Source organism: Ptychodera flava, chromosome 6 (assembly GCF_041260155.1).
Source record: "Ptychodera flava strain L36383 chromosome 6, AS_Pfla_20210202, whole genome shotgun sequence".
Taxonomy (NCBI): Eukaryota; Metazoa; Hemichordata; class Enteropneusta; family Ptychoderidae; genus Ptychodera; species Ptychodera flava.
Genome location: NC_091933.1, coordinates 14357853 through 14385545, shown reverse-complemented (window position 1 = coordinate 14385545; position 27693 = coordinate 14357853). Strand labels below are relative to the sequence as shown.

General features: G+C 36.9%; 2 protein-coding genes across 3 annotated transcripts; one reads left to right on the top strand and one right to left on the bottom strand.

The window, feature by feature from the left end:
• Positions 1-8997: 8997 nt before the first annotated feature.
• Positions 8998-15151, bottom strand: LOC139134924 (kelch-like protein 24). 2 transcript variants are annotated; one of them, XR_011552905.1, is made up of 3 exons: positions 15039-15151; positions 9659-12085; positions 8998-9569 (listed from the first exon to the last, which is right to left on the bottom strand). XR_011552905.1 is itself a non-coding variant. In XM_070702022.1 (2 exons), the coding sequence occupies exon 2, from the start codon at positions 11997-11999 to the stop codon at positions 9909-9911; it is 2091 nt and encodes a 696-aa protein (XP_070558123.1). In that variant the 5' UTR covers positions 12000-12085; positions 15039-15151; the 3' UTR covers positions 8998-9908. The 2 variants fall into 2 exon arrangements, 1 of the variants encoding a protein (XP_070558123.1); XM_070702022.1 differs by having other exon boundaries at positions 8998-12085.
• Positions 15152-15428: 277 nt separating this feature from the next.
• Positions 15429-26972, top strand: LOC139134923 (dynein regulatory complex protein 11-like). The gene is made up of 15 exons (XM_070702021.1): positions 15429-15584; positions 16520-16847; positions 17431-17736; positions 18085-18156; positions 19126-19334; positions 19581-19665; positions 20060-20206; positions 20472-20547; positions 21475-21623; positions 21867-22018; positions 22586-22776; positions 23250-23533; positions 23979-24156; positions 24664-24902; positions 26031-26972. Exons 1-15 carry the CDS (start codon positions 15574-15576, stop codon positions 26163-26165), a joined length of 2562 nt encoding a protein of 853 aa, XP_070558122.1. The 5' UTR covers positions 15429-15573; the 3' UTR covers positions 26166-26972.
• The last annotated feature ends 721 nt before the right edge of the window (positions 26973-27693 follow it).

Below are 27693 nucleotides of genomic sequence, written 5' to 3'. Positions count from 1 at the left end.
TTGAAATGTTCACATAAGCAACGACGGTTCTTTCTCGTAATGACGCCTGCGGTTATGCCATTATGGTGCTGCCCGTGACTGACAGAAATATACTCAGTGGCCAATCATTCGGAATAAACATATCTTTATAAAACGGTCGATGTCACCACAATCACCTATTAAATATATCCTGATATAAGGTGCACATTCAAACATACATGAAAAGCAATATATGTGTTACTAGAGCCTCGGATTCCTCATCATGGCTGTGATATGAAAAGAACATTCATGGCCGCCATATGTAAAGCACCATGTGCCGCATGCCATAATCTACATCATAGTCTAGCTGTTGGTCCACAGCTGTGGTGTTTTCGGACGGGATTTCCACCTTTTAGAGGCTGGTTTTGACTTTTCCGATTTTTAACCCCGCGGGGTGATTTTTAACCCCGCGGTGGCGGGGATAAGAATCGGAAAAGTCAAAACAGCCTCTAAAAGGTGGAAATCCCGTCCGAAAACACCACAGCTGTGGACCCACAGCTACATCATAGTCATACGTTCCATGGTGATAAACTCGATACTGCTGAAATCACTAATGTGTTTCAAAACATAAAAACAAAGACACTGCCGCCAGCACGTCTGACCGCAACTTTTTACGCTGTCAGAAAGACATGTCAACCGAAAACATGAACCCGCCACATTCAAAACATCGACGCGCGAAACAGAAAAGTTTGACTGCCCAGACCAAAAACATAAAACCACGCCCACCTTCCGAACGCCGACCACCGCACACTTACGCTGTGTTTGAAGCGTGTTTGTGCACAGCTTTTCTCTTGATTTGCTTACTGGTTACTAGACTTGGTTCAAGTTCATGATTTGTGATCGTGTGAGTTGGGTGATCGCTTGGAATGCAATGATTTGTGTTCTGTTTTCAAGTGAAACGTGTGAGTAGGATATGATTATGAACGCATTGAGTGGGGTGAACGCGATACAGGGAAGTTTCACCCGGCACTCACTGTAGCTGCACAGAATAAATAAAAACGCGTTTGATCACTACGTAAACCTGACCTGGGCTGCCAAATTTTACACGATGAACTTTTACAGATCATTTTATTTTTCGAAAATTCACCGACTTGAACCAATTCTCTGCTGGTTAATTTACCTTCGTCCTATGACACCCTAATGGCTCAAACGGAGATATAGGAGTGGAAAGGCAATCTTGCCCAAGTGTTAGATATCTCTCAAAGAAAAACAAGGCAAAAGAAAATGACGAATATGGCAATAGTGCAGAAGATGTCTCAACCAGTGCCGTCGCACGATGTGTGAGAAGCCGATGGTCAGTTTGGGAATGGACTTTTAAAAAACTGACGCCAGTAGCCTATGAGAAATTCACCGATGAGAATATTGCTAACTGTGATGAATATGTGAATTTTTTCTGCACAACACTCAAACAAAATCCAGTTCTTTGATTTCCAGTTCTTGCATATTTCACAAAGTCCTATACTATAGTCCATGATTACGAGCCATGCTTCTAGTTGTTTCTCCCGCGGCGTGTCGATGTTCTGTTCGGGTAAATCCTGTTCATCATCTCACAATTTTTTCAATTTTCCAAAGATGAACGACAGAATGTCCGCCGGCCGCGCCAGTCGACAGGACCACGATGTCTGAACAACGTCTGAGAAAGTTGTTGATCGTGAAATTGAGGTCAAAATTGGAGGCGTGGTTTAACAGATTTGCTCTGGCGGTAGAACTTTTCTATTTCGCGCCACGATCTTTTGAGTTTGGCGGGTCGATGTTTTCACTTGACAAGTTGAGTGACAGCTGGGAATATCTTGCGGTAAGACGCGCTGGCGGCTTGCCTTTGTTTTGACGTTTTGAACACATCAGTGATTTCAGCAGTATGGCAAACATAAACAGCACAACACAACAGACAGGTACCGGTACACACAACAAAGTCAGATTCGTAGAAAAAAAAATATGTGGACGCGCTTTTGTTTCGAAATTCCATTCACTGCAAATACCAAAATACAATAAGTTTAATTATTTAAAACGGCAATACGCATTCGAGTGGACGCTTTACGGTCATGAAATCTGACTTTTTATGATCATCATAATTATGAATGGGAGTTTCTTGCACGTTGTTTGTTAAACGATCTGAACAAAAGTTCGGAATGCGCATACCCGTACAGCGGGCTGAACGATCGTGCCAGTTTAGCCAGAGTCTGGTTAAAATAGCTTAGGAAAGCATAAGTGTCCTTATCGTACGTATACTGAATAGGGAAGATCGCTGGCGTGCTGTTCACTTGCGAAACGTCGGGATGAGCTTACCATAAACTTGCCGAAGATACCACCCCTGTCACTGGTGATGAAGCCAATATCCCATTCAGGGACCTCAGACACACAGGGGTATTATATGCAAAGCTGTTTAATACCGTATGTTTTGTATCGAGGGTTTACAATGTAAAGGGAAAGCAATTCATTCAATGCATTCAATTCCAGTTTCCTTGTGCGTGTTCACTGTACGATAGTAAACATATGGTTGTAAAATTTTCTTTTTCTTCTACTTTTTTCAACAGCCGAGCATGAAAGGCCTTCTGAACAATCTTAGTTTCTAAACTTTTGTCAAATTTAAAAGTCCAGACAGATTGGTCACTTTTGGGCCTTTTTAGTATACAAATATCAAATTGTTGGGAGTTTTCTGCATATATGTCCTTAAAGTTAACAACTGATCAAAATCTTACCGTTATCATAATTTAAATTTAATTAGTCACTGATCTTTGCTCATCAAATATATAAATCTTTATGATAACATTTTGCATAAAGTAGTATTACAGTTTTATATCAAATTTCAATTTACCTGAAATATTTGGATAGTGAGATTTTACAGTCAAGATTTCTGTTTCAAACAATAATGGCATGCTTTCATTTTAAACAAAATGTTTTGTAGATCATAGTTAGACTAAAACTTTCCATATATACATCAAATATCATTAAAATCATTGTATATAATATTTATTAGCAAGCAAATTTGAAAGTGAAGAAAACTTGTATGACAAGAACTTACTATGATTCAAATTGAGTTTTCAAAATATTCTGAGCGGGAGATTTGCTGAGAATTAACATGAACAAACTTTTAAATGATGAAAACAATATTTGCAGTTTGATTTTCCTTCTTATAAAGTAGACGCTAAAATAGACTGAACAATTACAAACTAAAACTTTCCATATACAGAATATAGCAAAAGCAATCATGTTGAAACCATGTCTGGCAAAGGACCCTAAAGTGACCAGCATGAAAGCCAAAAATCGCAATTTGCAATGTTGTTGCCGTCATTGCCATAGCAGCACAGACAAAACAAAAAACAAAAAAATGCATAGACATCTTTCAAAACAAACCTACAGAAGTTTCTGAGTAAAGTTACACTCCCCTGAACCCACCACCAGGGATACAACAATCCATGCACTGGACTTGCATCCAGACATCCATACAGCTGTGTCAACCAACACAGGCCTAGGGGGTCCAGTCCTCAAGACAAACAGAAATGGTGAGTTTATGGCATTTTATTGAATTATTTACTTATTTTGCTTTAGTTGATTACAACGTCAAAATTATTTCCATTTTTCCCATCATTTCATTTATCTGTAATTTCAATCTGTTCTCCATACAGCTTGTCTATTTTGCCAGCAAGGGTGAACATTTTCAACTGTCAAAAAAAAATTTTGTTACTAATTCATATAAGTGAAACTTTATGTTATAAATTCATGGTGATAATAAGTAGCTTTCACATCATATAAACAACTTATTCAGAGTGTTCTAAATGCAGTGAAGACAACTTTAGCCTTCAATAATTGCTCTTGTTTTGAATGAAAAACAGGTCATGGAGTTTCAGAAATAATATCACAGTGACTGCAGAAAGGATGAGTTTTGTGAAATTTTAATGGCAAATCTATTGTTTTTTATTTGTTTCAGGAAACCTTCGATGAAATGTTGAAGTTTCTGTAAGTCAGTCTTGAAAGTTTGTGAGTAAAGATTGAAAGATGAATTTATTTTCCGAGTTGTTAAAGAGAGGATACAAGATATTGCTCAGATTTTGTCACTATTGATATCCACAAAACTGACATTTGGAATTTTCATCTCGATAAATTTTATTGTACGTATGCAGCTGCAAAATAAGGAAATGAAGAAATATTCACAAAAGCAAATGTCAGAAGTTCACAGTATTCAACAATTGGGAATTGGTTTGCAGAGGACACTTTTAACTTTTGGTTTTCAGTTCACATATCCATGTTCTAGAATCACAACTGCTCACTGTATCCTCACTTTAATAACTTATCTGCTACCATCTCCTGGTTTGGTATGTGCACAATTATCCCAATCAAAATAATGCCCACAAGAAATTTCAGAAAAATTACACAAATAATTTAATGAATAAATGTTTGAATGAATGCTTATAAACCCAGGGCCAAAGCAATGGCTACTGTCTGATGCATGGTATCTGATGCACATGCCAAACATGATATGGTTTTGCTCATAAGTACATTTGTCTCACATCTTTGTCTGAAAAGCCAAATGCACATAACTTTTATATGCATTCACTGTGCACTGTGAATGATGTGGTGTTTATCCTGTGTACCAATGGTATACTGTAAAGATCACTTCATATACGGTGCACTTCAAAAACAGCAAACTCAACCTGATTCTAGAATCTGTTATGCACTTTTTCAAAGGTTTGAGCCATCTCAAGTATTTAATGAAACTCCTGGCATGAGTACAATTTCAATATCAATTAGAAAAAAAATTTCCAGGGGTTATGGATTTCAATTAATTCCTTTAACTTTTGAAGTTCCAATCACATCCTCCCATGTCAGTATATCCCACAGCCATTGTTAATGTAGTTTTTGATAGATTCATGAATCAAGTTAATGCACGCAATATTCACAACAAGAAACAGATTATTCTTGCAACTAACTTTTTATCATCACTTTGTGAGATTAAGGTGGAATGTGCCTCGGGACAGATATTCAGACTCAAACTTTTACAATTCTATTTCTGGTCTACCACTTGTTGGGGTTCGGTTTAAAGCTCTTGGAGTAAAAAAAAGTTTTCACCATCTTAGTTTTTCGAAAATCAAAATTTTTACTTTTCTTCATAGAGTTAACAAGGGGGTCGTGGCCATTTTGAATTTTGGATATCGGTAAATCTTGGGTAATTTATTTCTCTAGTAACAAACTTTGCACGGTGACCCCCAGAGGATAGTTGAAAGATTCCTTGAGGAGAGTTTGAACAAAAGTTTAAGTCTTCATTTTTGAGGCACATACTACCTTAAAAAATTATAAAGTTGTTGGTTTTGCATATGCTAAAGTTAACATCTACAAGTTTACACACATTTTTTGACTTGCATATCTAACAGTATTAACAAACAAATTTACAGTTCTTTGCAAATGTACCTACTTTAACTTGTTTGGTTTGAGGTGGGTATATTACATTTTACTTATACTGGATATACAAATTTCCATCACAATAGGACTAAAATGGTGATTTTTCTTCAACTTTTATGTTTGTAAAATATATAAAAATGTATTGACTATCACCAAGATAGCAATGCCATTGGTTTCACAAAAATGTTTTTCAAACCTCTCATCACGAATCATTTCATTTTCACTTTGTTCTTATGCTCCAAAGTAGGAAAAAAAACGTAGTTACCCCCCTCCAAGTTACCTTTCAATCTTTACCACAAATTAGTATTGATACTCAAGGGCCCTGTATTGTGAAATGCTGCCAATTTCTCTGTATCATGACTTGTCAAAATGTTATCACTAGAAGACATTTGATGATCTGCATCAGTGTGATGAGGTGAAGAAATTGTAGGTGGACCAACCACAGAGGCAATGAAGGTACTAGCTCGGATGTGACTGTACATCAACGTCATACATTATAATATATTCAGCTTAGAAATGTGTTCAGAGAGTCAATAGATTTGAATGGATTTCCTGAGGAAGAGTATCAGAATGGCAAGACTATCTCAGTGGAAGACAATCCCAATGGAAAAGGTACTGAAGAATTTGGTACACGTGAAATGACCGGTATACTATTGATATTGTGGGCTGCTTGATATTGTCAACTCGACGACTGCCAGATGGAAATTGGATCACTGGATTGTCAATTTTGTGTCATGGAAAGAAGATATAATGGAGATTTGGTTCATTTAGGAATTAAGAGAAGGATTAACCATGACAACAGCTGTTATTCATTTTGTTTTAATGGGTTAGGTGGTAAAGACCTTCCCCAACGGTGGGTCAAGTGCTGGTAACCTCTGACTCCATAAATATGTGTTTTTATTTTTACATAAACAGTAAAGCATGATGTCATTGGAATCTGATGGCTATCCGGATGATAAGTGGTGATTTGAGAAGTTAATGGGTTTGGTGGTAAAGACCTACCCCAACGGTGGGTCAAGTGCTGGTAACCTCTGACCCCATAAATATGTGTTTTTATTTTTACATAAACAGTAAAGCATGATGTCGTTGGAATCTGATGGCTCTCCAGATGATAAATGGTGATTTGAGAAATTAATAGGTTAGGTGGTAAAGATCTACCCCACTGAACGGTGGGTCAAGTGCTGGTAACCTCTGACCCCATAAATGGGGAAAGCACAGTGTCAAAATCATCAACAATGATAGATATTTTCTCGACAGGAGAAGTTTGTGGGTAAGGTGGTAAGGACCTTACCCCAACGGTGGATCAAGTGCTGGTAACCTCTGACCCCAATTATTACCTGTATAAATATTTGAATGTATGATGTGCTATGAGCACTTATTGGAGATTTGTTTTTGTGAAATGTTCATGATCATGGAATTTCAGCTCTCTTTGTTTTGGACATTGAAAGGGTGAGTAAACACCCTATTGCTGGTCAGAGCATTGGTCAAATCCTACCTCCCTGCCTTCAGATTATTTCACTGTCTGGCACGAAGGAAGGGTTGGGTAGCCCGCTCCCAGCACAAAATTTGAAATTTTTATATATGAAAAAAGAGAGCACCAACAAATGTATATTCACATAATAAATTATTGTAAATTATTTTCCTTAGACATTGCTATCGTTTTGGTTTATTCATTCACTGGTTTGATGATTTAATGAAAAGAAATAAAATTCTCTGGTATGAATATGAACATAAAATTCTGTCTTCCTTGGAATTTGTTTTAAAAATAATGCCTTTCTGGTGTGCAATTGAGAATGACAAACCATGGCTGCCTGTCTGGTGGAGGAACCCTGTGTGTTTGTTCATTTGATCCCAATGTAGTCAAGTCAAAATAAACGATTAAAAACAACCTTTCAAGCTGCATTGCCTCAGATCCACTTTATTTTAATTTTCATTATGAAAAGCTGTTTGTACATGTGCACATGAAGTTGGTGTTGCCTGTGACTAAGGCTTGATAGCAAAGGAACTTCTCAAGTTTTCACTGCGCAAGAAAATTGGATGAGGTCTGTTACAAAACACACTGACTGGCCATATTCAGTAAAAGCACATGTTTAACATTTGTTTTACCCCTGGCCTGAGATGAGAGTCGCCCAAAAACAGTCTCTTTCCCTTCAGACTTGTTTTGGGGCAACTCTCAGGCCCTCTGGCAACCAATATACTGGTATGATGTTACCCTCATGGCCGGTCAATGTGTGTATATTATCATATTATCTTAAAAATTTAATTGTCTTGGTTCAATCACATCTCCAGAGGGTCAAAGGTCAGAGTAGATACAAGTATAAGGTTGGTCACAAAATATAAATCGTGGGCAAGAATTTCATTGCTCTTTCAAATACAAGAGTGATTCTTTTCAATTAAATAAGATAGCTATGTGTGTACTCATATGTTGTCGTCATCGATATTGAAACAATAAAACCTGGATGTTGGCGCCAATTTTGGATGATTTTGTCCTTGACGTGTATGTTGAAATGCATTGAATCTTTTGGTGTCCAGCGCAGATATTGACTTTTGAGAGTTTTAGAAGACTGTTTCATAAAAATTCAAGAAAATGGTGGAATCTTGACATCTTTCTGTCACCCTCATTTTAGGATTAGGATATGGAGCGATTGTTTTACACAGAAAATGACCTCACTTTCAGCACGTCCATCTTCTCATTTGAAGACATATTCAGTACAACATTTACACTCCTGCACTACTTGTTGGAGTCTTTTACAGTGTGGGAGTAGTATGAACAGAGTGTTGAAAACTGTTTTTAATGTGGTGGCAATATGTGATAGATAGGTGATCATGTCAGGCAGTACGGCATGCATTGAAAATAAACATGGCAAAAAACTTGTGAACTAATGTACCTTTTACTTCACATAGCACAAAAATCTTGAATCAAAATCAAAACTTGGATTGACGCTTTGCCAATGAACTTCAATAACATTTATTGCTGATATTACAGACACCAAAGATAAACACATATTCTGTGACCATAGAGAATCTGCATTCACTTTCCACTTGCAAAAGTGAAAGTTACAAAATAATAAAAACTCTACAACATATTCAAACCACCAGCATAGGTAGACATGCAGCAATGTCACAAATAAAATGGACAATGTGACAGTGAGAATACTGTACTGTACTTCTCAATAACAAAATTTATGTGCTGCAAACGCAGGAGTCACCATTGTAATGTTAATTTTCACTGATGAAATATGGAGAGACTAAAAAGTAATCTTCTGAGGGCTTTTTCGCGTGTTTTACCATAGACAGTTGAGAAATTTTACCTAGTAAAAAATTCACTACTTAGAATTGTACAGCAACCGTCAATGATTCAAAGTACTGAATGTTGCATCTTCATACATCCTTGGGTCACAGAGCTTACTGGTATTTGCCACTGTGTCTACACAGTATGTACAGTAATCTTTCAAGAGTGCATAAAAAGACCCACTCAAAGACAATAAGACCCAAAACAATGGTAGGAGAGTTTTCACATACTAGAGTAATGACTAGATTGAAAGTTTACAACTAGTGGGAAAATCAATAAGAGACACAATATTAGGATATAACCATAAAATTAGTTTTATTGCACAATCAGCATTTCAGTTTAAATTCAACATTAATGGGTTTTCAAACATTTTGCTGGATTACCAGAACCACGATATGTTCGCACCATGCATATAACCATTGAAAATAATGAAAATTTGATATCTCCTCTTCAACTCATACATGTAAAGTAAATATCTTTGTCTGCTATTCCAATGCAATAGCAACTGTGAGTGAAAATAAGACATTTAGGCAAGTCAGATGAGTTCAAACAGCTGTTCAATATTGTCATTTTAACTTTGATGCGTGCAAAACTCAAAACATTTGAAATTACCATAATTTTTTCATGACAGAATTTCAAAGCAGGAATATACCGGAATGACTAGCAGCATACTGCAATTACTATAATGCGCCCTGAGAAATCTGTATTTATGAGGCAGTACTAATACAGGACTGACATACTGTTCTGCACACAGACAAGTTCAGGTTATTTTGAAATTTTCAACATTTTCTTTGAATGATAGATGGAATAAAGAGCTGCATCTTGATTGAATATCAGTTTATCAAATTTCAACAGTTTATCCCTTTCATCACCATGGTTTGTCCCAAATCCATTGTTTTCTATGGTAAAGTTGGACCTGTATACAGGGAACTGGGGTTGAAAGGGTTAAGCCATATTGAATCACACTGCCAGTAATACTAATTTCTTGAAAATCCATGTTATGGTGATTTGGTCGTAAATTTGTTGTTAGGACATTGCCACAATACAATCAATTGTTAACATCTCCATGTTTTGAAAAATATGTTCTAGTTTGTTAGGTCAAAACTTTAGTCCTATCAATGGGCTTTGACTGTTCAATAACTCTATAGATGAATGTTAAGGTTTCTGGATGGGAGTTCTTCTTAATCATCAGAGTCACACATCACATCATTGCATATTTGTGCATTGTTACACAGCAATGTGCCCAGGCAGCATGTGGCATATTACTGACCATTTCCCATTTCCCAGTGTCGACGTTGTACCAATCCACTGTGTTGATGTTCTGGTATTTCTTGTCACACCCACCGATGGCGTAGATCTTGCCGTTGCACACAGCGAGCCTACATGCAAACCTCCTGGATTTGCGAGACGCCAATTTACCGACGTACTTCCATTGGCTTTCTTGAAGACTGTAGCAGAGGAAGTTGCAGCCATGCATCAGAATGTAGATTTGCCGGTTGAGAACCACAGCTTGTGCGCTCTCAGGCTCTGGCAGAGTTGTAATTAAAGTCCACGCATTTTTCTCTGGATCATAACACTCAAATCCGTTATTACTACCAGTAACTGCATAGATCTTGCCCTCGCATACAGTGGCAGCTATGCATCTTGTACCAAGCATCGGAGCAACTTGTACCCAATCATCTGTCGCCGAGCAGTATCGATCAACTGTCCTGGACCAGTTGTGACCGTCCTGACCACCAAGCTTGTACACCATAAGACCGATTGACACCAGCTGGTGATTTCTCCGGGGTCTGAACAGAGACCTGCATGGCACCCACTCCTTAACTTTAGACCTGTACATCCAAGCCCTGCCAGCTTTCGTCAGGACAAACACGTCATCAGCAACCCTTGCAGCGGAAGCCACCCTGTCTTTACTGTCCAGTGAACAATTCTTGATTGTGAACCACTTGTCCTTCTTTGGATCATAGCACTGTATCTTATCCACAACTTCAGCACCGTGGTTACCATTGTAATTGTAACCATGGATATTGACCAATACCTCATTATATGGTCGCTTCGGCACGGGCAATAGCTTCCCTAGTTTCAAGCGATCCACCCATTCAAGGCACTCTCGAGAGTGCATTACCAAAGCCTCAGTCAATATCTTCTCACGAAGGTATGTGTACGACACATACTGCAACCTGATTAGCTTGAAGAGTCGTTCAAAAGAGTGTTTTCTGGAGTCAGGATCAAACTCAACCCACCTGATGACTGCCTCGTACACAGCTTCTTCACGAGTCACGCACAGATCTTTCTGAATGAGGTCAGCGAGTCTCTCCTTTGACAGCGACAGGAATTCTTCATAGAGGCATACATCGTCAAAGTTCTCTATGGCATAATCCAGTGCTTTATTGCACAGCGGTTTGCATGAAAATACATCAGTTATGGCTTGAATTCCCAAACAATTTGATGCGTCCATCTGGTCCTGCATGTATGTGACACAGGCATTCTGGACTGGCAAGATCTGGAATAAACTTGAAGCTTCAAGAAGAGTGCCTACATTGTCATTGTTGATGTCAATCTTGCTTGAGTATGCATACTCGATAATCTGTCTCAGTGTTTCAGGGCTGATATTGTATATTTCAATTTGATGAAGTTTGCTTTCTTTCATGTCGGTGGTGAACATAGCCTTGAAGTAGTTGCTGTGTGGCAGAAGAACAATTCTGTGGCAGGGAATCTGTTGAGCTCCGACCAAGAAACAAACGTCGGTGAACTCCTCTCTCTTTTTCAGTTTGTTGAAGCCTTTTATAAGATTAATCACATGAGTTGGGTGATGTACACAGAATGGGCCTGTGCTGACACAAGTTCGAGTTTCTTTCACATTTTCACCATCTTGCTGTTCTTCGTCATCACTGGATGATGAGGTCAAAGTTGACAGACATGCTGTTGTGAGATCGGACATTTCAAATACTTTAGCCACTTCCAACAATTTATTCACCTCCCCATAATGGATGGTTGTTCTCCCACTGTAAATGAATTCAATGACATGCTCCAGCAGTGTTGGTTGTAGCTTGTCAAAAGGGATCCTGTTGCTCTGCTCCGAAGCACCGGTCGACTTCTTCAGAACACCTCGGAGGAAAGGGCTTGCTGCGGCGAGTACAACCCTGTGACAGGGAAATTCCACACCCCTACTGCAGAGGTACACATCTGTAAGTACATTGTCAAGTCTGAGTTGGTTCAATTCCTGTGCAATGGCGTTGGTATTGCCTACGGAGTTGCTTTTCTCCTTTGGTTTCACTTCCCTTGCTGCCATTGTTGTGCAGTAACACAACCATCACGTCATTCATTTACTTCATTGCCAGACACACCGTAGTTTGAAAGACCTTTTTACGTTTGTACCTGCAATAACGCCAACAGAGATGCATTAGTCATTGATGATAGTATGTTTTGCTAGCATTGGCATGCCATTTTTGTCTTTATAATATAACTGCCATAAAAATAATTATGACCATCATATTTGCTGTATAAATTATATTTTTCATTAATATTCATCTTAGTTATTGTCAATCATAACTGTTGATATCAATCACAATTCCCAGTCTGAATGAGCCAGGTAAGCTTATCTTCATACAGTTGGATTCAAAATACAACACAATTATGATTTTTAAGGTACTGAATTTTCAGTGGTCCACTCACAGGATGATGTAATTATCTTTCTGAAACTTATTTTTTTTATTTCTGTAGTTGGCATGGCCATATCATTCTGCTGATTAATGAAAATTTGTTGGTGATACAGTGTTTTTTTTTTGTGTACACCAAACTTTGTGTCATGTCACCACTAAGTCTTGTGTTTTACAACTGAAATCATTGTTAAAGAAGACTCAGCTTACTGCTGATGACCATAGACCCTCGAGAGTCTATGTGATGACTAAGCAAGTTTCAGCCATTTAGCAAACATTACAATTCTGGTTTATAGGGGGAAAAAATAATAATGGCATGTATGAACAACAATCCTTTCTGTCCCTTCAACAGATGAACTGTTCATTGTCTTGGAATGCTGGCATGGCATGGCATGGCATACACATGCCTAGGAGGCATGCAATACACATGCTCCTTTCTATACTGGTACCTAAAAATAACCAACCTGTAGTATGGGGTCAAACTACTACATGATGTATGTACACTCACACATCACTTCATCTCGTGATTACATGCCTGTATGTGTTAAAGGTCAAGATATCTCATGCGGGACAATTATACCATGCAAGTCACATGCAAAACTTCTCTTCTCACATGCAGATATTATCTGAGTAGAAAATGTTAAGGCAGACTGACGGCCCCTTTTACTGGCATTGAACTTCGGCTATCCACCCGATTACATTAGGAGACCAGTAATATGTTATTATTGTCCAAAACTGATGTACATGATTCCATCCTAAGATTCCCATTTGTCAAACATTTGTGAGTGTGTCTCATGGATCGACGGAGACTTCTTCAAATTTCCTGTTTACTTTTCATCAAAATGTCGTATTATTCAAATTCCTGACATCCTGTTTTGAAAATATGTTTATTTCATATCATTTTCACAGAAATATGTAACATTTTAGAATTAATGATCTGGTTTCTGAAAGTAATTTTTCATTGATAATTAATGTCTATCTATTTGTTCATTAATTAATTTGTTTATTAATTTAAAATAGTGATTAAAATTCCAACCAGGCTTACGAAGCATGAGAAGCACACTTGTCTGTAAAATATCATAAATGTGTGTCAAAAAATGTAAAATTGTTTGCAATGAATGAACTTTCAATGCAGTAAGTAGTATAACAGCTGTTCCAGCATAAATACCCACTTTGTGTAACATATGGATAACGGATTAATATATTCTGTTCCATTGTACCCTGAAATTTAGGTACAGAATCTGAATGTACCCGAAACTTGGAAAACTAGCATTTGTTCAGTTACTAATTCCGACAATGGCCAGGTTCTAGGTATTCTTGCATTGATAAATGCCCAAATTTGTGATTGTATCATTGATTCAAAATATAATATCTCATTTTACCCCCAAGTCTGAGGTTGTCCAGGATTTAGTCTTTTTTTTCACACAGCCAAGCATAAAGATTGACTTAAGTGTGGCTTCAATAGCATTTATGGCTTTGTGTTTTGTGAGCTGTAAAAGCAGTGATTGATTAAAGAGTCAAGGTTCCAAATCAGAACTTGATAAAAATCAATACATTGAAATCAAAGTATCCATGTGGTTATCTGCCTTTGTGGACTTCATTTAAAGCCACAACTCAAACCTCAGTTTTTTATTATAAATTACAGTTACAAAAGTTGTCAAAGTGACTAACATGACATGAATGGTTATTGTTAAATTAGGACACATATTTAAGGAAGATATTCTCCTTGCTACAAGACACTGAGCAAAAAAACAACAAAAGTGTTTCATTTGATAGTTTCTCTCCTCTAAATAAGGTTAGATATGTCATTATTGTGATGTTATTGGAACAAATGAAAACAAAAAATGTTTCAGTTAGCCAACCCACTCTACTTAAAACCATCTGACGCTAAAGTCTGTTCCCTCCATTTTTAAAAATCATACACCGTATTTTGCCAAATTTTGCTTTTACGGGTTGTACCCTATTAAAGTAAGAAATAAAGAAAGTTCCCAACTGACCCACTCTATTTCCTGAAGACATGTTAACATCAGAAACATAAAATTGTTCTTCCTTTCATATATCGCAATGATATCAAATCCCTATTGAACTGAAGTAATAACATTGAGAACCTAGACTGTTTGAAGTATGTACATGACTAAATCGCAGCCTAATTTTGTCACAACAAATTACAGTCCAAATTCACTATTTGCAAATATTCAGATATCCGCAATAATTGGATAACGGGGGCTGTTTTTAGTAGCACTACCGTTACGGACCATAGCACACTTAGCGTGTTACGTAGTGGATGTTTTGACTCTGAGGGTGTGCGCTGAAGCTCGGTGCTACATTCGCAACTCTGGCAACAGGCTCGGAATGGTTCAAGGAGCTCGCACATTTTGTACACTGTCGTATTATCAATAAGTCATCATTTGGAAAAATATGCACTGGCCTAAAGTGCATCATGTGCAACCTCCATGAGTGCAAGTACAACCTTGGCTGCCCGTGTGCAGTGTCCATGATGATGATGCAAAAGGAAGCCATCATCGAGAGTGTGGTTACGAGTATAGACGCGAACGTGCACATCACGGTTATATTTAAAATAAAAGAGGACGAGTGGCGAGGCGAAGAACCTAGATACTTCCTAGCATACGGCGCCGCGTTCTTTTAACAACAACATTTACAAAATAACCTACCTGCGTTTCACGCCCTGCACATCCGAACCGACGCCGGAAACCGACGTCCTGTACAATATTTGCGGTTTGCTTGCGCGAGCGCCGTACACGCTTACATCATCATGACCTTTGCCCTCAAATGTAGAATATTTTTAGAATATTAGTGCGCCACCAACGTCCTTAGAGAAACCTTCAAGTTATTTTTTTGAAACAGTGAAAACAACACTTCTTTAAAACGATGCAAAACACTGAATTTTACAGTCAAAGTCGTTGAAGTAGCTTTTAGAAAAGTTGTCTTTCTGTGTAAGTATGCTTGTATGTAATATACAAATCATTTTGTGTTATTAAAAATTTTGCTTACCTTTGACCCCAATCCCGAGAGGTAAATATTCAGTGCCATAGCAACTGAGTTCTACACAAGTGGAGACGCCATGTTGGCAGTGTACAGATACTGCAAGATGGTGTGAGTTCAAGCTCGTCATGTGTTCTTGATATTCGGCAAGTTTTCCGCGGAGTTGCAACTTTTTCCATCCTTTTTGATTTCGCAAGCTTCACCATGTCTCACAGGTTTGTAGTATTCCGTTCTTTGTTCTGGGTGTTGATTGTTAAGCGATTAAATGGGACTGCAGATGGCAGTTCCATAACATAACATAAGATTGACACTGGAATGACTGTGTTTCTATTAGTGATTCACATACCCCCACTTGGGGTAGAGTATAGAGGTAGGAAGGGTAGGACACCCATGATTGACTTTTTGAAAATCCAATCCCTCTTTACAGTTCCATACTTGTAAGCAGTACACATGGCCTATAGAGTTGAACACTGGTTAGCATTTGTTTGGTATATCTTTCATTCTTTTACAAGTCAATTTATTGTAAAGTGGTCAATTTCACAGAGAGGTTACAGATTTTGAGCTAGATTTTTAAACTGTTCGGTGGCAACAATATGACATCATGTCAGTCATTCCATTCTTTGTGTATAGTTTTTTCACCATCATAACCATGTATGTAATGTTTTAATTTGAATTATATATATATATATATATATATATATAATATATATATATATATATATATATATAATATATATATATATATATATATATATATATATATATATTTGAATATATATATATATAATAATAATATTATACACACACACACACACACACACACACACACACACACACACACAATGTACTAAGCTACCTAAAGTGTCTTTAAATCATCAGACAGACAGACCTAATTATCCATAGATCTTGACTCTCATTTACATGGATTGGAAGTACCATTATACTGTGGTTTTTGGTAATGACATTTTGAAACCAACTCAGAGCATTAGTTTAAAGCTTAGATTTATCAGCATTGATTATGTGTGTGTCTGTCTGTCTGTGTATCACATGCATGTGTGTGTGTGTGTGTGTGTGTGTGTGTGTGTGTGTAGATGTGTTTACAAAAAAAAAAACAATATAAAGCAGAACTTTGTGACTGTTTCCATTACAGCACTTATAACCGGCAGTGGGATGAAGCACAGGGTGCTCTACAAGACTTGCTTGAGCAAGAACTGCCTGCAGAGCCTCCAAAACCTGAAAAGGACCGCCTCACGGCATTTCAGAACTATGCCACCTTGTATATCAAATATATACAGATCTTTCGTAGACTTGAACAGTGTTATGACCAAATTGTGCATCCACAGAAGAGGCGTGTTCTACGCCATGTTTTAGATGGTGTCATGGGAAGGACCCTTGAGCTGAAGAATGAGATGGTGCTCCTGGAATTCTCTGAATTCCACTATTTTGATGATATTCTGTCTGATTTGAAATTAGCTCCGGTAAGTGCAGTACAACTTTAATTTTGAAGTCATTTGAAATACAAGTATACCCATAATCTACCAGCATTGTAACTGGGTATATTAAAGCAGATTTCACATCATTGTTTATTGTTGTGCAAACAAAATGCGTTGATAACGGAGCCATAAAAGCTGCAGAATATTGGCTAGAAAATTGCAACAGAGGCACTAGCTTCCATCTGCAACTCTACTCTGTAAGAGTTGCAACTTTGTCCATCATTTTTGACTTTCATTTTTCACTTTGCAAGCTTCACTATGTCTCACAGGTTTACGGTATTCTGTTCTTTGTTCTGGGTGTTGTGAGAGCCATTCTATAATCAAAAGTTATCGCCAACACACATGGTTAAATATATAATCAAAAATGTAAACAAAATTACCTGATTTAATAAGCAAAGTCTGAGAATCAATCATGAGAAAATGGTAGGAGTATAGGAACTCTTTAAAAAGGGTTAGACCTGGTAGGGGAAAAACACCATGCATCTTCGATTTCATTACCTGGTGAACGTATCTGCTCTCCACCAACTTTTTAGGTTGACCTTTTGCAATGCATCTTATTACATTTCAGAATGATATTGAAATTCCCATTCCCAAGTATTTCATTCACGAGAAGTACAAGGTTCTTCAGGAGAGGGAGAAACTTCTTGGCCAGATTTTAGCCAAGATGGGACCTCAGGAAGAGAAGAAGGAAGAAGTTACCATGTCTTTAGAAGACGCAATCAGGATGATTCAAGTTCATGAAAGGGCCCGACAGGGAAGACTCCGAGCAAAGTTCATGAGAGAAATACGCATCCAGGAAGCACGTGAACGAATGGCAGCAAACAGAGGGGCACCGACATTAGACCCTGATGTTGCCGCAGTCAGAATTCAAAAGGTAATCAATAGATATTCCTTGTCAAGAGATTGATGACTCTGATATGTGAATTTTGAAAGTTGTGAAAGCATCGCCAGGCAAAACTACTGTACCGGTATATTTGTCTTTACGAACAGGAAGGTTCCACTCATTTTGGCATGTTAAATGCACCAAAGCAATGAAAAGTATTCTGATAAAATACCCAAATAATTTCTTGTATCCTTTGGTCATGATATGTTTTTTTATTGCTGATCTAACAAAAGCAATGGAAAGTGATATCTATTATCAATTATGCTTTTGAATATTCTGTATGAAAATGTTGATAGCTGGTACGACATGTTCAAATCCAATTTATTTCAATTTATTCAGATATGGAAAGGCTATGTTATCCGTAAGAGGACAAGACGTGAAAGAGAGGAAGAGATGATGTTTATAGGAATGGTAAGTTGCTTTCGTTGCTTTGCAATTGTGCATATTGTTTATCTTTGAGAGAACTGAGTTTCCCTTGAAACTCAAAGACCATGAAATGAGATTTTATTCCCTTTCGCCGTGTTAGTCTTTTCCTGTTATTGAGACAGTATCAACAAGTACCATTTTCAACTTAAACATCTGTAAGCATGATCAGAAGCATAGCCCTGCAGGTGTACTCCTATAAAACATCTCGTCAGTTTATGTTCGCTTTGCAATATGACATAGTAGTCAAGACCTTCCCTACCATATATACTAGTTGTGCTGTTGGTTTCATTGTTTTGTATTATCTAACCTATGCAAGAAAACAACAAAACACAGTTTGCCTCCATGTTTGCTTTTCAATGATGAAGGTTTGTAGGACATTTTGGACATTTAAATAAATCTGTCACTACCCAGCCATTTCCTGTGACTTCTTTATCACTATGAAAACAAACCAGGTGTCTAGCATTCCATCATCAATTATTCAACTACTTGCCATTATGAAAGTTAGTATTCTGATTGAATATTGATTTTTTTCACTTTGATTGAATATAAGATTTTTTAAAGTTTTAGGATCCAAGCTGTAAAATGCAGTTTCCACATTAAAGTTGTATTTTGCAAGACAGAAACATTGATAGGTGTATTTAAAAAAAAAAAATGATGTAAATTGATGAAATTGTCTCACATGTCTACAGATGTATGCTAACTAAGAATCACATAGCTACATAAATAACCTTCACTTGACTGGCTTTCACAGGTAAAAATAAAGCTCTAATTTCACAACTTTGTATTAAACTTGTCAACGTGGAAGACATCAAAATCCTAAATTTGAATCATGCAAGCTGTTTACCTAATTCTCAATCCATATCATCACTTTTGTACCATTGAGGTCCTCCATTAGTTCTAGAAAAGACAATATTACAGTAGCAAATTTTATTGCTGTGTTTTCTTTCAAAACAGGTTCCGCCCCCTCTACCTACAAATCTAAAGAATATACCCCAGGCTTTTGCTGAAAAGACAGAAGGAACAAGGAGAGTAACCCAAGAAGAACACGAAAGAGAATACCAACAAGCGTTGGACACCATCAAGAATAAAATCCGTGAAGTGGAAGGACCAGACATGAAAGAAACTATGCAAGATCAAATCAGACAGTGGTTTATTGAATGCAGGTATGATAATACACAGATCCATGTTAGGCATATCTAAACCTCTCCTAGTTTGTCTGGCACTTCAATATATGAGGTTAAAAGGTCTCAAGAGAATAGATTTTCAGTGATCTTATGAAAATTATAGATTTTCAAGAATTTTATAAAACCTAATTTCAAACTGTGTTAGACCATACATGCAGTGGCAGTTACAATGCCGGATCAGAAGAATTTATGTCATTATCCATAACTTGTCTCATATCATTCCAGGGATGCCACTGGCAAATTTCCGGAATTTCCCAAGGAAGATGAAGGAGGATCTGCCGCCATTTTCAAAGAAAAGGATCCAGCAGAGGTGAGATATGGTTATGAATTTTTGACATCAAGGTCAGGTACTAGGTCATGGTGTAAAATGGAAATCAAATAGACCTGTACCAGTAGTTATGTCTTTCAGTCTTGGCGGCGTAGGGATTATCGAACATTTAACCAGTCTTTGAAAAATAAGGGTAACAAATAAATAAATTATTGATATGTACCAAGTTACACCTGTTCATATAAAGGTAAGTTTTGTTTGTATGTTTTGCGATGTAAAGAAAAAAAAAAACGCTGGGAAGGAATTCATTATATATGGTGATTCTGTGAAAAGTCCAAAAGAGATCAATAATGGTGAATATTCTGTACAAAAGTGCTAATCACTTCAGAAGGGAAACCATGGATTTTAATGTGAATTTTGATGGACTGTGATGCAGGTGGAAGCTGAACTAGCAGGCAAAGAAGATGAGAAGGGCAAGAAAAAAGGCAAGAAAGGCAAAGATAAAAAAGATAAAAAGAAGAAAGACAAAAAGGACAAAAAGGGGAAAAAGGGGAAAAAAGGCAAAGGCAAGGGAGATGATGAGGTAAGAACTCAAGATAATGTGAAATTGAAAATCTTGTTCAAATGAGCCAATGAACTCGGCATTTACAGTTGATGGCCATGTTAGAGTCACATGTCAAGTGCAAGAGAAGCTGATGGAGAAACTTGTCATTCTTTAATAAACTGATCAAAGTTTCATTGGAGAAATTACATCTTTGTTTATTCTAAATACAGTTTTTAGATAGCTGCATGTGAAAGAGAGAGGTACTCTTGATAGAGATTATCGTTATTGATTGCCTTGGTTTCAGGAAGAAGAGGAAGGCTTCAAGATGCAGCCATCAAACTTTATGCCCACAGTGAAGGAATCTACCGATACTTACACAGGTTTGTAAAATTGCATATTATTGAACATGGGTTTATTTGGGTATGAGTTGAGACATCCTCTGTCCAAGTGACGGCTTTCTTGACAATTGTACTCTAGCTACCAGTCTGATAACTGAACTAGAACAAGGTACATATCTGTGGTAAATTACCAATCTTGTAAAGATTCCTTTCTGATAGAAACACTTCCTTGACAGTCACAGGAATTCAGCCAGCTGTAATTCAATTGTATTTGTAGCAGTCATTGATTGTAACCGGGAATAGGGGGTGGGGGATGGGGAGTGTATAATTGCAAAGAACGGTCTCTGCTAAAAACTGTACAGACGTGTCACTGGCATTCAATAAGTAACGATAGTAGACATGCCACAAAATGCATTTGCTTTAGATACATATGCAAAATTATGGTCATTGAGTATCTTAAATAGCTATATAAATACTACATGTTGCAATCATATAAAAGACTGCACACATGTAAAACTCATATGTTCAAGGAGAGGAAGTTGATAAAAGTACAAAAAAATTAATCTTATAATTTATATACAGGAAGTGTCGTCGTAGTACATTTAGATTGACTGTGCTATCAGAAATAACTGTTTCTTATGTAGCATCAAAGCACCCATCAATTTTATCTAAAAAATTGAAATAGTTTTGCAAGAAAAATTTTATTGTTCACTGGCAGATACTTTCTGAATACTTCCTTTTGTTGTGTGGCCTTTGTTGTGTGGTTGTAGACTATCAATTAACAGAAATGTAGGAATGACAGAGATACACTAGGATTTGATTAGTGTACTTCCCTCCCCAGTTCCTACGTACAACAATCAAAATTATTCAAATATACAACACAACTTTGATTATGAAAGCTTTGTAGTGTATATGTAATGGTGTCCATATTTGTCTGATAATTATGAACAATGTGTTTTTCGACTTAAGGTGTGTGGAAGGACCGTGATGAATCCGGCAACTTCAGTCAGAAACATGATTCTGAATTGATCAAAGAGGAGAAACGTATTGAAGTGGAGACTGAAGTCAGGCTTCAAGTCGATGAACTGATGAGACAAGAGCTGAAAAATCTAAAACTAGTAAGTGCCTACATTACACGATTAAAAGTCTCGCCATTAATGGTCTAGACAATAAACTTCAGATTACATAGTAATATTTTTGCACTGTCATTATAAGCCTTTCTGACATTTTTGAGACAAAATGGTATTCAAACAAATCAGTTTCCAAGCAAACTGATCTATTTAATTTCTAATTTCAATACTTTAAAATTTCCCTGTTTAAGACTACTGCAAATATTCACGTGCTTGACCTTACCATTACAGGCGGTTGATCGCGATAAGGGCAAAAAGGGCAAAAAAGGCAAAAAAGGCAAGAAAAGTGGCAAGAAGAGTGGTAAGAAGAAGAAGAAAAAGAGTGGAAAGAAAAGTGGAAAGGGAAAGAAAAAGAAGAAGGAAAAGGATCTCACAGCTGATAGGTATTTGTCAATGAGTTTGCATCCTCATTATACCTACTTTGTAAATGATTTTCCATATTTCATTTGAATGAACTGCTGTATCAAAACTATTATATGCATGATAGTAACTTAAATCTGCCAGTCTGAGTCTTTGTCTTCCAAAGAAAAATCATCATCATCATCATCAGTAGTAGTAGTAGTAGTAGTAGTAGTAGTAGTAGTAGTAGTAGAAGTAGCATAATAGTAGCATAAAAGTGTGCTGAAGGGATATCAGAACCCTTATTTTTTACAAAGTTGTGGAAGTTCGGGAGGCTCCAATTCAGAACTGTGGTGGTCCATTGACATAGAATCACAGATCATGTACTTCTTGACAATTTATAAACAATTTAAGATGTGACCTGGTGCCATTGTAAAGATGAAGGTCAGTGCTTTCACTTATCATGCCTATACAAATAAGGTATATAGAAAAAGCGCTATTAAATAATTACATTTTTAAAGGTCATAATGAGTAATGCATTACTAAGCCCCAAATTCTTCCCCTTTACAGCGTTTAATTATTTCTTTTTTGCCATTTCTTCCCATCATCAGAACAATTGAAGCACTCTATGAAGAGTTAGTAACAGAAGGCATTTTGATCAGAAGTCCCAAAGTACCGCTGAGAGAATTTGAAGGCGAATACAGTTATTTGGGCACCACTCTGAGACAAGCCAATATTGAGCCTATGCCCTCTTTGTCTGATGTGAGACAGTTAGTAGCCCTGTATGGTATACTTCCCCTAGGTAAGTGTGAACTATACTCTCTGTGGACTGAAAAATCTGTCGCTTGAGGGCGCTCTCAACTTTCCCCCTCTCATGGGGGATAAACAGTGCCCTCGAGTGACGGATCTTTCAGCCTATACTCTCTGTACATTGTCCCGAAATAAACGTTCCCCATTCTTTGTGTCAAATTTACCACATTTTGTAGAGAAGCACCATAATGATGCTGAATTGTATTGATACCGTTGTGTAAATATGATTGAAAACAGTGATAAGTAGTTTAGTGATACAAGAAATTCACATAAAATTGTTTGCGCTATAGCCAGATGTGACTTGAAAATTTTAATATATAATAAATTATAATAATTTTGGTGAATAGTTAGAAAAGGCCAATGATCTCGATTCCAAATTCTTTGGTATTCTCTTTCAATATCTAGGAGACTCATGAAAATTTCACCTTAATGTGAAGTTTTAACTCCACACAATCATTTATTCAGGTTCCCAGGCTGTTCATGAGAAGGCCCCATTGACCAAATCACTGCTATTGGCTGGACCTAGGGGAACTGGCAAGAAGACGCTAGTTCATGCCATCTGCACAGAGACCGGAGCAAACTTATTTGACCTCACAGCCACAAGCATCGCCGGTAAATATCCCGGAAAAAGTGGTCTCCAGATGTTGATCCATATGGTATTCAAGGTTGCAAGACAGTTACAGCCATCAGTTGTCTTCATTGGGGATGCAGAAAGAACTTTCCTGAAGAAAGTACCCAAGACAGATAAGGTACCGCTCATAACTTTATGCTAATTAGAGTAGAATCTTATTGTAATGACAATGCTGTATATATCTTCTCAGTCTCTGTTCTTCAAATTTAATTTCAGAGAGAACAATATGTTTTTACTGTCATGTGGTCTAAATAGTGTTTATCATGCGTGTCTTCTAGGGTTCAACTATCACGACAGAATGAAAATATGGCAATAAGCAAGAGTATTAAGCACTTTTCAGTTTTGATCTATCAAAGGAATACCTTTGAAAGACAATGAAAGACAAACTAACTAAAAATTTCAATGTCTAAATAACAGTTTCAGTTCTATATCTGGTATTTATAGCTAACACAATTTGATATGATTTGACTTAGAAAGAGAAATTTTCTTGGGCATGTATGACTTCTTGTAATGAAAGACTGTTACTTGTCTTCCTGACTAACATTGATGATTTCCCTGTGTAGACTGATCCCAAGAGACTGAAAAAAGACTTGCCCAAAGTTTTGAAAACCATCAAACCAGAAGACAGAGTACTGATTGTGGGAACGTCAAGGTGTCCATTTGAATGTGAACTGAAGGGCATCACTGGTAGTTTCCAGAGAATAATCTTAATTCCAAGACCAGACTATGCATCAAGACACTGTAAGTACACTCCCTGAATTGCTTGCTCTCTTTGAACAAAGTTGAAATGATAAATAGAAAAACGTATCAGACATTTTACAACAAACAAAAATGCAACACCAATGCGCTTTGCATTTTGTTCGTTCTTGCTCCTATGTAGTAGTATCCTTTTATAAAACAATCTGATAACTCTCCCAAGAACACTTAGTTGGTACTTCATTTTGGCCATTTTTTTTCAAACTTTAGCTGCTTTTCTCATAAAGTTTTTTGGAAGACGCGTTCAAAAGTTAATTCGAATTTTACTCTCGTGCATATACATACATGTAGAGGTGAAAAGTGAAATCAATGGTTAATCAGTTAAAAGTCTTAATCCTTTCATCACCATGGTTTCGCCCAAACTCCTTGTTATCGATGGTGAATGTGGACCCTTTTACAGGGAATTTGGGGTCGTAAGGTTAACTTCCTGTCAAAAGTTGCATCTTTTTGTGGGATGTATCAACAATTTGTCATTCATTTTCAACCCTACAGTGCTCTGGCGCAGCATGATAAACAAATACGGTGGCATAATAGGGCCTACCTTAGATATCAGCTCCCTGTCCAAGATCACTGATGGCTACACACAGGGTCACATGGTGACAACAACTCAGCAGGTCCTGACAGAGAGGCGTATCGCTCAGTTATCAAGACGTCCATTACAAGCCAGTGAATTTGTAGCACCCCTGGCAAGAATTGACCCCATTTACAAAGAAGAGGAAGAAGCATTCAAGGTGAAATAGTTTGCCATCTAGAAAAGAAAGGATTTTACGGGACAGTACCTATGTACTTTTGATTTTTTCAACTACTTTTGTTTGTTTGTCAATCTCAAGTTTTTGTTCTGCTCACCAAAGCATGTTGAAATATCCACTATATAGCTTTTAACACACAATGCCGCAACATGTAAAATTCACTTGTCAACAGTATGCAGTGTACACATGTACAGGTTGAGTTGACAAGCTGAATACTTTGTGTCTCAACATGCTTTGGGGAGTAGAACAAGACACTCTAGTCGACATTATAAACAAAAAGTAGTAAAACAGATCATCAAAATTTACAGTTACTGTCCCTGTAATACCTTTCCATTTTGAGTACAAACTTCTGTATAATTAGATCAATTCAGAGAGACACAGTGATGATCGAAGAATGCCATCAGAATTTCCTTTCTGCGTAAATAATGAATGAATTAGTAACATTATTCTGTTGTAAAATGGGAATTGTAAAACAGAGTGCATCTCATTGATGGTCTCTGTAAACTTTCCCTGAACTCTCCCCATTTCATTTTGAAATCTGAGAACATTTCAAGACAGTGTGAGTCAATTTACAGACATAGCACATGATGTACACAGCAAACTGAGAAAATGATGCTTTGAAATTACTGATGTTAAGTTGCCAGAAGGCGGTTTCTTTGAAGTATGGTGTCAAAAACACTTGAGAAATAGTTTGCAAGGTGTAAGTATGTGTCAGTCTGCATTAAATGAGCCATACCCACAGAACATAGGTAGCTCTGAGTTTTATCCCTTCATGGTTGTATTTCGATCGAATGGAAAGTCACAAAAAGTCACAAAAAGTTTGGTTTCCGATTTAATATCTACTGCACTAAGCTAATACTGAGTACTTATATATACATCTTCCATGTAACATCAGTATCTTATATTATATGTGCATAAATTATATTAGTTTAGCTTTAATCAATATACTGTTCACAGTGAAAGAATTAGTGTGTTTATAAGTGTTAGAGAAGTGTTGATCAGATCTTTGTCCTGTCAATGTACCCAATTTTATAATTTGATTGACAAGATTCATCAGCAGCCTTGTGTTTGTCCAAACAAGCTAATTGTGAAATATTTGTCTTTGATCAGAGCTGGTACTCCAAGACTCCGCTGGGTAAGAAACGAGCCAAGCTGGCACAGGGAGATGATGAAGAAGACGGCGGAAAAGGAAAGAAAGGCAAGAAAGGAGGAAAGAAAGGTGGCAAGAAGAAGAAGAAGAAATAGATAAGAAAGAACCGCATGACAATTGTCAATCTTCCTACCACCTGGAGAAAACAGGAACACAAAAAGAAAACATCCATTGTTTTGTACAGAAAAGACAGACAAGCATAGGCCACAATGAATACTGTGTGATGCATCTGTCAATTGTATATTTTGTATGCTAGAATGACAAAGACACTTGTGAATATCTATATACCTGGTTGAAAAGTATGTATAAATATTGACAATAAAGTCTACGAATTTTAATCTTTACATTTAATGGTTGCTTGTAGCAATGATGTCAATGTATTCAAACTTCACACTCCAAAGTCATTTACTGTAATATATATCAGAATTCTGCTAAATTTACAGCCCTTGGCTTTGAATTTGCACATTTTCTTAGAGTCAAATACTAGAGAAATTTCAAATGATGAGTTCATACTTCATACTCCTATGGGAGTGATTTGAGAAAACTTTAGAATTATCAAATGCTTGTCGTTCCATTAACAGTTTCTTTTGATTTTTTGAGAGAAAATGTGATGTATTGCATATGAGGGAGTTACTGGTTACTTCATATGAAGATCAAATTTGTAAAAGGATAATTTTAAGGCAATTTCATCAATGGTCGCTGAGAGCCTGACGGAATCAGACATATTGAAAACTGCATCAATATCAAATCCCTTTTTTATTTTGTCTGAGTGCATAATTGGTATGACATGTGGATCAAGCAACTTGATAGTTTCATAGTGTTTATTAAACCTTGTATGACACTGGAGTGTATGTCTTCACTTTTGTTAATATGTTACCAATAAAGTCTACCAACCCATGAAACTTTGTTGATGCTCTATATAGATGCTACAAATCCCTCTAAAAAAGTCAAGCATGGAATGATATGTCCTCACACAGGGCAAAGATCAGAATATGAAACAAATCATTGATAAGATGATTTAACTCTTTAGAAGTTCAAGTATCTGCATTTTCACAAGATAACATCCAGTTTACTCTCATGGCTCTTAATTGCATCCATTTAGCAATATAGCTGTTTCATTGTTGACATGTCCATCCCAAAGAGATTGCTGTACAGATGGAGGGGTTTTTGCAATTGGCCATCTGAGGGCGCACTTTATGGTGTATAAAACAGATCACATGTGGCTCCAAAATATGATATAAAAATGTATTAGACATATATATTCACACTCACACATGAGGCTCTATTCTTTATTAAAAAGTGTTGAAAAATTTGTCTTTATTCAAAACAAAAGACTTTATGCTTTAAAAACCAAAAAAATAAGAAGAAGAAGAATAAAATTGGTCAAGTATTAAACTTTGTACTTTTATTCTTTCTCACTCTATGATGACCATTTTTGAACCCCTGTGCTGACACAACAGGTATAAAGGAATTAAGTGTTTTAGAATTTACTCGGAGGGAGGGGGGAGGCATCAATTTACCATAGGAGAAATTAGGGGTGTCACAAAATAAACAAGTCTTCCAGATGGGCAGCCTAATCACTTCTCCATGTACTTGTCCTTGTGTACAGGAATTGTTTCAGTA

Coding starts and splice junctions, on each gene's coding strand:
- LOC139134924 (XM_070702022.1), bottom strand. CDS start 11,999: ATGGCAGCAAGGGAAGTGAAACCAAAGGAGAAAAGCAACTCCGTAGGC.
- LOC139134923 (XM_070702021.1), top strand. Junction 18,157..19,125: donor AGATGATGTTTATAGGAATG/GTAAGTTGCTTT, acceptor CTTTCAAAACAG/GTTCCGCCCCCTCTACCTAC. Junction 19,666..20,059: donor AAGAAAAGGATCCAGCAGAG/GTGAGATATGGT, acceptor ACTGTGATGCAG/GTGGAAGCTGAACTAGCAGG.